The 11,766-nt window shown below is 46.9% G+C and overlaps 1 protein-coding gene across 1 annotated transcript; it reads right to left on the bottom strand.

Moving 5' to 3' along the window:
- Nucleotides 1-2,913: 2,913 nt before the first annotated feature.
- KBTBD13 (kelch repeat and BTB domain containing 13) lies at nucleotides 2,914-4,290 on the bottom strand. The gene has a single exon (XM_043987744.1). It carries the CDS (start codon nucleotides 4,282-4,284, stop codon nucleotides 2,914-2,916), a length of 1,371 nt encoding a protein of 456 aa, XP_043843679.1. The 5' UTR covers nucleotides 4,285-4,290.
- Between the last annotated feature and the right edge of the window lie 7,476 nt (nucleotides 4,291-11,766).

The raw sequence follows: 11,766 nt of genomic DNA, 5'->3' as shown, positions 1-11,766 counted from the left end.
AAAAATAAAATATTTTATTACTTTATTAATTTTTTTAAAAGCCTATTTCCTGCTACTGCAGAGTCTGGGGCTGACTAATCAGTGGAATTCAGAAGTCCTGAATGACCGTTGGTAGCCGCACTAAATCCTACATCAATATGACAGCTCCTGGAGTCTCTAGGCTGCCTAATGACGGATGAACTGGCCCAGATCAGAAACAGAGCAAGTCAAAAGGGGGGCATCAAAGCCAGAATTGACCACAGTGTATCCAGCCTGCTGAGACGGGCAAATCTAGTTGCAAAAAATCAAAAATCAAAAATCAAACTAAAAAAACAAAAAAAACCCAAAAACTTCAGGCATGAAAAAGCCCTAGTAGGAGTTCAACCTAGGAAAATGGGGTGCTGGTCCCTCTTTTGCCACTCCTTTGCCTCAGTTTCCTTATCTGTTAAATCCTATCCTCTTTATTGATCCGTTGGGGTGGGGGAATCCAATGAGATAATGAAACATGAAAGCATTTTGAAAACCACAATAAGCACAGAAATATTATGAGTCTTTTATTCATCAGACCAAGATACCCTGAATTCTGAAGGCCCCAGGACCATTTTTAAAAACTGCTTTGGAGTGATTGTTCAGCATTTCATTTTCCTGGTGCCTTCCCATCAACATCACTCAAGTTTTACTTGGTCTTAATCCCCGGCCACTCTCAACTCTCCCCCCATCTCCTGACTCCTACTCTGCCTCCACTCTACACACGTACAGCCTCTAAGGGAAGAGATCCATTGTGGCTGGCTCCCCAACAGGTGAGAGGCCAGAGGGGCCACTGGCAGGAGGTGCAGGTAATCAGAGAAAAAGCAAATCCTGCCATCTAGAAAAGCAACCACCTGCAGATCCCCAAGGGTTTATGAAGTCACCATCTGGAGACAGGATCCTGGATCTACAGGATTCAGATTCCTAATATAATTGTCCATATAATTCACAGGATCATAGATAGACCTAAAGCTGGAAGGAGGAACCCCAGAGGTCATTTAATCTATTCCCCTCATTTCACAGATGAGGAAACTGAGGCCCAGAGAGGTTCAGTGACTTGCCTAAAGCCACACAGGAAATAATTATCAGAGGCAGGATTTGAACCCAGGTCCTCTGACTCTAGTGAGTGGTCCTTCTACTGGTTCATTCATTCACCACTTGCTACCTTCGTAACCTTGGGCAAATAACTTCCATTCCTCTAAGTTTCCTCATCTGCAGAAAGGGGGAGTTAGATGAGATGATCACTGAAGTCCCCTCCAATCCTAAAAGTCTATGATAAAAAGCGAGTAGGGGGAAGGGTGCCTCATTAGGGATAGGGCAGAGTTGGCTGGAATGAAGGTGCTGGAGCAGGAAAGAGCCTGGCTAATAAGGGGACAATGAGAAGACCATCCTGGCTGGATTGGGGGGTTTATGTCAGCAATGACAGGGAGAACAGAGAGAAGGTTGGAAAGACAAGATGAACAAAGGTAAACGCTTCCCTTGACCCGTATGACTTGAAAACAAATGGCAAAGTGCTGGTTCTGCCCCAACTGGAATCTAGTACAATAACCAAGGCTGAGCCATGACCAACCACATGAGACTGGGCTTGGGGAGGAAGGGAAATGACGGTGGGGTGAGTCGGGGCAGAGCCTCTGATGGTACAGGGGACAGAGAACTAGACTGGGGATCAGGCAGACCCGAGGATGAATCCTGCCTCAGTCAGGTATTACAGGCAACACAGTCGGCATTTAATAAATGTTTGTTGCCTTAAATAATAGCACCTACCTTTAGGTTTACAAAGAGTAGCTATTATTATTGGGTGATTCTATAGCTAATGGAGGAAAACATTTTCAAAGACTAAAGATCCCTGTACTCAAGCATGCCCAGTGATGATAAGAGTCTTCTTTCCCTTCCTACCTGGGCAAGAGTGGAGTGGAGGGAGGGGGGAGAGAGACCCTGAAACATCTGGGTCACAGGGGAGGAGCTCCTGGGGATAGCTAGGCTATTATCTAACTAGTCCTCTAGATTAGCACAGCAAGCTCATTCCCAAATCCATGCTTCCCTTCAGGTTATTCCCCATACTGCCAACCCCTTCTACTACATTCTCTGTCCTACTACCCCCAGGACCACTCCAGCCCATAGTGAGCTCCTTTCCTTCTAAACTCCTACAGCCCTTTATCCACACTGCCCAATTCAACACTTAATTGGATACTGCCTTGCGTGGCTCTCCAGTTTTTTCCTTTAATGTTAGCTTCTTCTCCTCTCCTAGACTGTAAGCTCCTGGTGGTCAGCAATTGTCTTCTCCAATACTCACAGAGCATGCAATACAGCACTATACTTCCAGTAGGTGCTCAGTAAAACACTGATTAGTACCAGGCAGTCATTGCTTTCCAAGGATGTCAGAGTCCTTGACTCCATCACCCCACACGACGTCCTGCAGTGCCACTCCATGGGTCAAGGTGGCCATCTTCATTACTCAGTAATGTTAAACAACTTGCCCAGTAGACCAAATGTAAGGCAGTGATCCTCAAAACCTCCCTAAATTTAGAGCTAAAAGTATCCTCAGGGGTCACCAAGGCTAACCTCCTTATCTTTGGAAATGAGGAAATTGATACATATGAACAATAAGCCTCAGCATCCCTTCTTTGTAGACAAAATGGAGACAAAACCCCTGAGGAGGAGAGGAAAGAAGGGTACGTCACAACAACAGCTATAGGCAGACCCAGTCCAGGCAGGAGAGGTTTCAAGGTGGTATGTGGCCACAATGGAACTAGATGAAAAGAAAACTCCATTTATGGCTGCGGGCACCCCCAAGCCACGGCAGATAATGAAAAGTGGCCTTGAGTTCCAGCACAGGCCCCTTCTTAAACTCAAGCCTGCTGACTGCTCAGAGTTCAGTCCCATGGATTTCTCCTCAATTCCAACGTGTCATGGCTCTGGGGAGGAGACCGCAGGGGCCAGGGTCACATCAGGCAGCCGGAGGAGAAAGGTTTGCAGTGAGCCCGGCCTGGGGAACCCAGCCTTCTCCCTGAGCAGCTTCCAGGAGCCATTGCCAACACTGTAGAGCATGGTGGTCATCCGGTTGACAGTGTAGATGGTGTCCCCTCTCACCACAGCTGTGAAAAGCGCCCCCTTGCTATTGACGAACTGGCCCGGCAGGGCCGTCCACTGCCCCGTGGTCAGGTTCAAGCAGTCGATGGCGCAGTGGAGGAAGTCATCAGAGGGTCCGTTCCGGACCACATAGAGGTTGTCTCGATGCGCCACCATGCAGTGCCCATAGCTCTGGGGCCTCCTCAGCGATGCCACAGGAAGCCAGGCATCAGCCTGGGTCTTGTACTCGTACACGGCCGTGGTGTCTGCAGGCTGCCACAGACAGATGAAGAGGCGACCTAAGGTCTGGGCATAAGGGACCCCAGCGGCAGGCTGGGGGAGGTCTGCAATGAAGTTCCAGCAGCCAGAGACAAAGTCATATCGCTCCACTGACCTCAGAGGCACCCTCTGGAATTCTCCTCCAATAGCATAGAGGCTGCCCTCATAGCCCACCAATGCCACATCATAGCGAGCCTGGTGGGGGCTGGGGAACTCCTGCCAGGTGCCCCGGTCTGCATCATAGCAGAAGCCAGGCTCCACAACTTCCTTGTTGGCCCCCCGGACACCACCCACAATATAGAGTTTGTTATCCAGCGTGGTGACTCCGGCCAGCAAAGTGCTGGCCTCCACCGGCAGGGACACCAGAGTCCGCCACATGTCCTCCTTCTCATCCAGGTAGCACAGGGTTCGAGTCACATCCTCCAGGTACTGAGGAGTGGGTGTGTGGGTACCAACAGCCACGAAGCTGCTGGGTCTCAGGGCCTCCACATAGGCCCGCACTTCTGGGGACAGTTCATCAGCCATCTCAGGGGCACCATCCCGAATGAAGAGTGCCGCCCGGTGGAACACATCCCATAGGCCGAAGACAAAGGCGGCCTCGCACAATGCCCCACAGTTGTCTGAGGTGAGACTGTGGATAAGGTAGCGGGCCAGTGGGGGGGCCTGCAGGAAGGCAGCACATTCCACAGCTTGAAGCAGCTCCTCCTCATCCCCCAGGGCTGGTCGCTGACCACCCAAGACCTGCAATGTTGTCTGGAAGCCACTAGCGCTCAGCACCCCAAGGTGGATCTCACCTTGGGTGACCTCTTGCATCCCTGACCGGAACAGGCCACAGAAGAAGCCGCTGTTTTCCACCAACAAGGCCTTGTCAGCTGCAAAAAGCCGTCCCCCTACCCAGACTTGGACGCAGCCTGGAAGAAGCGACTGCATCGTGGGGGCTGCAGACGAGGGGCTGGGGTGAAGTCAGGACCCAGTGAGGAGGGCTAGGATAGGCAGGGTCTCAATCTGACTTGGTCACTTCTCACCCCTCTCCCAGGGATTTCCAGGCAATGAAGTAACTTCCCTGGGGGAATATAAATAGCTTCTTGACTAAAGATAGACCCTGCTCATGTGACCCCACAAACCCAGGAGGCCAAGAGCGAGCACGGGAACCTGGAGAAGAACAATCAGACAGTCCTGTCAAGCTGGTCACTCACAAATGGGGAAGATCGAAGCAAACTCTCCCTCCTCAGACAGCAGAGGGTCTAGAAAGTGCATGGAGTCGGATCCCAAGGCCCAGCTTGTTTTCTGGGAGAGAAGGCAGGAAGAATGAGAGGATCTGGCTAAATAAAAGAAGTCCTGTGATTCTCTCTTCTATAAAATAAGGGGGTTGAACAGTGGTCGTCGCACTCCAAAAATGGGGGCCACTGAACCACACTTAAGGACCCTGGCGGGCCCCATATTGTATCTTTATTTCTTTTGTCAAATATTTCCCACTTACATTTGAATCTGGTACAGGCCACTCAGAAGTGTTGCAGGTGACCTATCCTGCATTTGACACCTCTGAATTAGATGACTTTTAAGGTCCCTTACAGTTCTAAATCTATTGTCCTATAAACCTGTGTGATGGAAAGAACATTGGGCTGGGAATCAAGAGACTTAGATTCTGTTCAAAAGGTGGGAGGCTCGGGGGCTGCTAGTTGGCACAGTGGATAAAGCACCGGCCCTGGATTCAGGAGGACCTGAGTTCAAATCCAGCCTCAGACACTTAACACTTACTAGCTGTGTGACCCTGGGCAAGTCACTTAACCCTCGTTGCCCCGTCCCCCCCAAAAAAGGTGGGAGGCTATGGGTGTGGAATGTTACATAGACTGTCAGACTTGGTCTATTCTCAGTTAGTTTGGCTTAACTTTTTCCCCTTTTGTTACAAGGAAAGGTGGGGGAGAGACCAGGGAGGAGTATTTTTGGAAATTGACTACGCATGTGTAAGAGCCACCTCTACTGGAAGAGGAAAAGGACAGAGCAGGAGGTGAACACCATTCCAGGCTCAGGCACGAAAGGCTGTTGGTTGGTGAGCACTTTCCTCTTAAAACAGGGTATATATGGCATTGTGGAGTTTTCAGCTTGGTTTACCTGCCACTGGGTCAATGCTCTACTAACATTAAATGTACTCTACTACTACTACTACTACTAATAATAATAATAATGCTTACTGCCAAAAAAAAAAGGAAATTGAGTATGCATCTGTAAAATTGAATAAGCAAGGGACAGCTAGATGGCACAGTGTATAGAGCACCGGTCCTGGAGTCAGGAGGACCTGAGTTCAAATCCAGCCTTAGACACTTAACACTTACTAGCTGTGTGACCCTGGGCAAGTCACTTAACCACAACTGCCTCACCAAAAAAAAAAAAAGAAAAGAAAAGAAAAATTGAATAAGCATCCATATAACAGATTTTTTTTTTTAAATGAAGATAGGTTTGAGTGTTGATTCTGATTGAGACGATCTTGAACAAGTCACCACCTCTCTGATGAGGCTCTTCATGAAAAAGGACTAATAACCTGCCTCCTGAGACTACTGTGAGGATTAAATGATTACTAGATGTGAAGAGCTTCAAAAAAACGTGCTACCAAAGTGGTAAATCATTACTATCATCGAGCACATAAATTCAGCCCTTGCGATGTGTTTTCTCCTCATTATCTCATTTGCTGGGTGCCTTGATTACTGTCATTGCACAGATGAGGAGGCTGACATGATCCTGGGCAAGTCACTTTTCCCTGGGCCTCAGTTTCCTCGTCCATAAAATGGGGAGGTTGGACCAGATTGTGTCTAATGTCCCTTACAATTCTAAATCTATGATCCTAGAATTCATCCAGGGTCATACAGCTTCTGAGGCAAGATTTGAATTTAGGTCTTTCCGACTCCAAATCCAGAGTTAAATTCATGACATCAGTTATGATCGATGAAGGAGGGACAGGACCCAGCTCCATTCATTGCTCCTCACTGACTGGCCCAGCAGTGGCTAAGGCAGATGGAATCTAGGGAGAGTTTCAGAGAAGGAGCAGGCCTGGGGACCCCAAGTCAGAGACATCTCTTCACTGAACCAGTGTGCATGTTCATCATTGGCTCCAATATGGAAATAGGGGCAGCCACTGAGCTTCCAGGCTGCCCACCCCCACTGCAAACACAACAGTAAGGAAGGGCAGCTGGGGCTGGGAGTGGGAGTGGGGGTGGAGAGGAGGGCATAAGTCAGATACATGAGCCTGGGAAGACAGATTCCCAGAGGAAGGGAGCCAGGAATAGAAAGGATAATGGAGAGACCCCGGGGGACAAAGACAGAAGGAGGAGGATCTACAGAATGGCTGGAGGCCAGATTTGTCAGCCATTAACCATTCCTCCAGCATCCCTATATCTTAATAATGGTTGTAGTTTTGGACGCCATTTCCTTATTAGCTGTAAGGGCCCCAGTTCAGGTCTCACACTGGAAGCTCCAACATATTTTCTCTATTCAGCCCCAACCTGGAAGTCAAGATTCTCAGCCTCTAACCATTATCCCCATCTCTAACTCATAACTCCAGGGCAGAGCACACCCCTGAGCATTTTCTGGACTCAAGGCAGAGTGGAACTCCCCTAGAAACACTGGGGATTTGTGAATATTTGGTAGGGGGTCCTAGGGGGAAAAACAAAGATCTGGGAACCAGAGATTGGGGAAGAGCCAAAGTTAAACCCCTCCTCATATTCTCAGTCAGTCAACAAGCATTTATTAAGCACCAGGCACTGTGCTAAGCCCTGAGAATACAAAAAAAAAAAAAAAAGGCACAAACTAGCCCCTGCTTTCAAGGAGCTTATAACATAATGAGAATATTCTCTGCATGGAGGCAGATAGCAGTGGATAGAGTTTGGAGTCAGGAAGACCTAAGTTCAAATTGTGCCTTATATACTTACTAGTTGTATGACCTTGGGCAGGTCACTGAACCTGTCTGCCTCAGTTTCCTCAATTTCAGAATATGGATAATAATAGCACTTTACATCCCAGGGTTGTTGTGGGGATCAAATGGCTAATATTCGTAAAATACAATGTGTAAAGTGCTTAACACACAGCCTCCTGGCCTGTGCTGTAAGTGACTACATAGTAATGGTAGTTGTGGGTTTTTTGGGTTTTGGGGGTTTTTTGTGGGGCAATGAGGGTTAAGTGACTTGCCCAGGGTCACACAGCTAGTAAGTGTCAAGTGTCTGAGGCCAAATTTAAACTCAGGTCCTCCTGAATCCAAGGCCAGTGCTTTATCCATTTCACCACCTAGCTGCCCCAATAGTAGTTGTTTTTTAAAGATACCATGACATCGGGGTGATGTCATGACTTGTAACAAATTAGATTTAAGTAAGGGAGGGCTGTGCAAGGTCACCAACCTCACTCTCTTCTCCAGAGCCATCTGGGTCCAGTGGCAAGATATACATCAGGACGACTGGAGATGGCCCCAGATATTTAAGGCAATTGAAGTTAAGTGACTTGCCCATGGTCACACAGCTATTAAGTGTCTGAGGTGAGATTTGAATAAGAAGATACACTTGGATGGAACTATCCCATGGCCGTAGGAGAAATAGGTGGCCATCTACATGATGTGAATGATGTATGTTTAATGCTAAAACCTTATTAAGGTGTATGCTGGAATCCCATTAAGGAAACCTCTTCGTTTCATGATATAGGAATATAAATATATGCATACTATATCTATATATCTATATGTTTAAATGTTCAAAACCACTAAGATCTAGTCAATTGTATTACATTCCCTTAAACATATCCTAGGAAAGGAGTGGGGGGTCTGCACCACTCTGATTTTAATGGCCAAAGGCATTGACAGAGGCAGTAGTGAAATGTGCCTAAAGTCAGGAGAGACAAGGATTTGAATCTGAATCCCAACATCCATTAACTGAGTGACTGTGGATAAGTCACTTCACCTCTCCAAGTCTCAATTTCTCACCTGTAAAATGGAGATAATTCCTTTAGTATGAGCCTCACATGTATATCATGTAAAGTATACTATAGAGATATCAGCAATCATCATCACCATCGACATCTAAAAAGATGCCTAGAGTGGAGAAGGACAAGTCACCAGGTTTACAGAGTTTAATAAGAATCCTTTCAGAAAATCCAGCTTATCTGACTCTAAATTTATGCTCTGGGGATCACTGGTTCAGGAATCAGAAGACCTGGGTTCAAATCTCATCTCTGATGTTTACTAGCTGTGTAACCTTGGGAAAGTCACTTAACCTCTCCATTGGCCTTGTTTTATTCTCCTAAATAAGGGAGTTGGACTGGATGTCCTCTGAAGTCCCTTCTAGCTCTAGGCCTATGAAGCTGAAGGTGGTCTCCTTTAGGAAGGAGTAACAGCAATGGCATATAACCAGGTTGATTTATCCTATTAGATCCAATGCCCATTAAAAAAATTATTAAATTGTCATTCTGGTTTATAAATCAGTCTCTGGCAAACATAGGGGGTGTGAATTAATGCACAATGCCCAAGCACGTCTGGGTGAATTGATAAATACCTAAATCCCACACTTCCATAAGGGTCAGATTTCTATCTGTGGTGATCCTTTGAAAAGGTCCCACCATCCCATGAGTTCTCTAAGCAGCCAGCCTCTTTCTTTCTTGTAACTGAAACAAGTAGCCACAATATGGGGGGCAGGGGGCTTTCTGTGGTAGTGGGCAACATCTGGATCATATTGGGGAGCCCTAAGAGCCTAGAAGTTGGAGCTTGAGCCCAGAACGGGCTTCCCCTTCCCTGTAGCTTGTCACCCCCCCACACACACACATAGCCCCCTCCTTTCCCACTGCCCACTGGGAGCCCCTCCTTCCTGTCATTTGGCATTTTGCCAAAGATTTTCGTGGGGGAAGGGGGAAAGGGCCTCTGCAGCCCACAGGGGCCTCAAGCAGCTGGTTTGAATTTTCTCCCTGTTATTGATACTAGGAATCCCTCAGGGAGGGGCTAACTTTCCAGCTTCCCCCTCCCCTCCCCTCCCCTCTCCTTCTCCCTCCCTCCTGCATAGGGGAAGAAAATAGGAGGACGCCCAGCCTGTGACTCTGGACTGATAAGGAAGACAAGGTCGCTGCTTCCTATGTCAGCTCAACTCCTGGGGGCTGCAAGAATACCCAGGCCCTATCTCAGAGCCCAGAGGCAGCTGGATTTTGCCCGTGCTGGTTCCCATACATTCTTCCTTGGTATGTGTTTCAGACTGATCCTTCCAATTCCTGCAGTTCACAATCCACACCCAGACTCTGCCCACATGTGCTTTTCAAATGACCTTGGGTCCCTGGTGCACTGACCTTTGCTGTGAAATAGGATGCAGGAGTGTTTACTGTCCTTGTCCACCACAATCACAGGCAGACAGGGGCAGCACGTGGAGTCATGGAGAACCCTGGATTTGGAGTCAGAGGCCCTCAGTTAGAATTGGGGTATAGCCACTTACTATCTATAATGTTGGGCAAGTGTCTTCCCTTCTCTGGATCTCAGTGTTGTCATCTGTAAGATGAGGAGATTTTATAAATCAACAAACCAACATTTATTGAGCACCTACTATGTGCCAAGTGCTAATGTACCTGTACTATGTGTACAAGTGCTAAGTGCCAGGGGGATACAAAAAGAGGCAAAAGGCAGTCCCTGCCCTCAAGGAGCTTCTAATCTAATAAAGGAGACGACAAATAAATACAAACAAATTATATAAGGGATAAATATGAAATACTCCATAGTGAGAAAGCACTAGAATTAAGAGGGGTTGGGGCAGGTGGGATTTTAGATGAGTCTTAAAGGAAACCAGGGAGGTCAGTAGTCAGAGGTGAGGAGAGAGAGCCTTCCAGGCATGCGGGACAACCAGAGAAAATGCCTGCCAATGAGAAATGGAGTGCATGGCTCACAGAATAGCCAGTATTATTGGATCAAAGAGTATAAGTTGGGTGTAAGAAGGTGTGAGAAGAGTAGAAAGGTAGGAGGGGGCTAGGTTAGTAAGGGCTTTATTTTATTTTTATTTTTTTTGCAGGGCAATAAGGGTTAAGTGACTTGCCCAGGGTCACACAGCTAGTAAGTGTCAAGTGTCTGAGACAGAGGATCTGGATTCCTTCTGCAAGCAGTTGTGGGATCTTTGACAAGTCACTTTACATTTGTGCGGCTCAATTTTCTCCACTGTAAATGAGGAAGGTCCCCTGTAGCTTTACATCCATCTATGATTCTGTAACTCCTTCATGACAGGGGATTTATTGGGTATTTCTCTCTGTCTATCCAGGCTACAGGGCCATGCTGTCTCTTAGGATCAAGGATGACTGATGGTGCACCCAGCCTGCTTCTCCCCTGAGCACCAGGAGGCTGAGGGTGCACATTCCAGGGAGCTTTCCTGAAGAACTTACTAGGTCCCGTAGCCCATAGCCTGACCCATGGGTGAAGGGGAGTGAGGAGATGAAAGCCCTGGAATTTGCAGAGGGAAGTTAAAAAAAAAAAAAGCCTGTATTCAAAGAAGTCAGTTTGGAGGTAGCAGCAGTGTCTTAAGGTCCTGTTCTCTGCTACCAGCTCCCCACCTATATAACAACAACAACAACAACAATAATGGCTTATATTTATATAGTGCTTACTATGTGCAAGGGCAGGTAGATGGTACAGTTGATAGAACACCCAGCCAGGAGTCAGGAAAACCTTAATTCAAATCTGACCTCAGACTAGCTGTGTGACCCTGGGCAAGTCACTTCATCCTATTTGCCTCAGTTCCCTGGGCTAGAGAAGGAAATGGCAGATCACTGCAGTATCTTTGCCAAGATGGGGTCACAAAGAATCAGATACCACTGAAAGGTGCCAGGCATTGTGCTAAGCAGTTTACAATGATCTCATTTCATCCTCACAACAACCCTGGGAGGTAAGTGCTATTATTATCCCCATTTTTCAGATGAAAAACTGAGGTAGAGGTCAAAGGACTAGTCTAGGTTTATACAGTGTTTGAGGCTGAATTTGAACTCATTTGTAGGTCTTGTCCTCCATCTATTCCCAGTCTCATCAGCAGCCTCATTTTAACATTCTAAGTTTGTATTATTCTTATTTGTGTTTACACTTTGTCAACTCTACTAATAATAGTAATAATATTATCTAACATTTATATAGCACTTTAACATTTAGAAAACACTTTATATACTGTATATTATCTCATTTTATCCTCACAACACTAGGCTGGCTGTCCTAGGTTAAATGCCTTACCTAAGATCATATAGCTAGCACACTAAGTTATAAGTTCTTTGTGGCAGGAACAGTGTCTTATCTATCCGGATATCTCCCCCACACCCCACCCCACTCCAGCTCAAATAATGCATTAATAAAGAATCTGTTACTCTGAAAGTCAGGGTAGTATAGGAGGTGGGAGGCAGGGTGGGGAAGGGAACAGTGTGGGTAGGTAA

Source organism: Dromiciops gliroides, chromosome 2 (assembly GCF_019393635.1).
Source record: "Dromiciops gliroides isolate mDroGli1 chromosome 2, mDroGli1.pri, whole genome shotgun sequence".
NCBI lineage: Eukaryota > Metazoa > Chordata > Mammalia > Microbiotheria > Microbiotheriidae > Dromiciops > Dromiciops gliroides.
The sequence above is the reverse complement of the archived record's forward strand: the minus strand, read 5'-3'. Positions and strand labels throughout refer to the sequence as shown.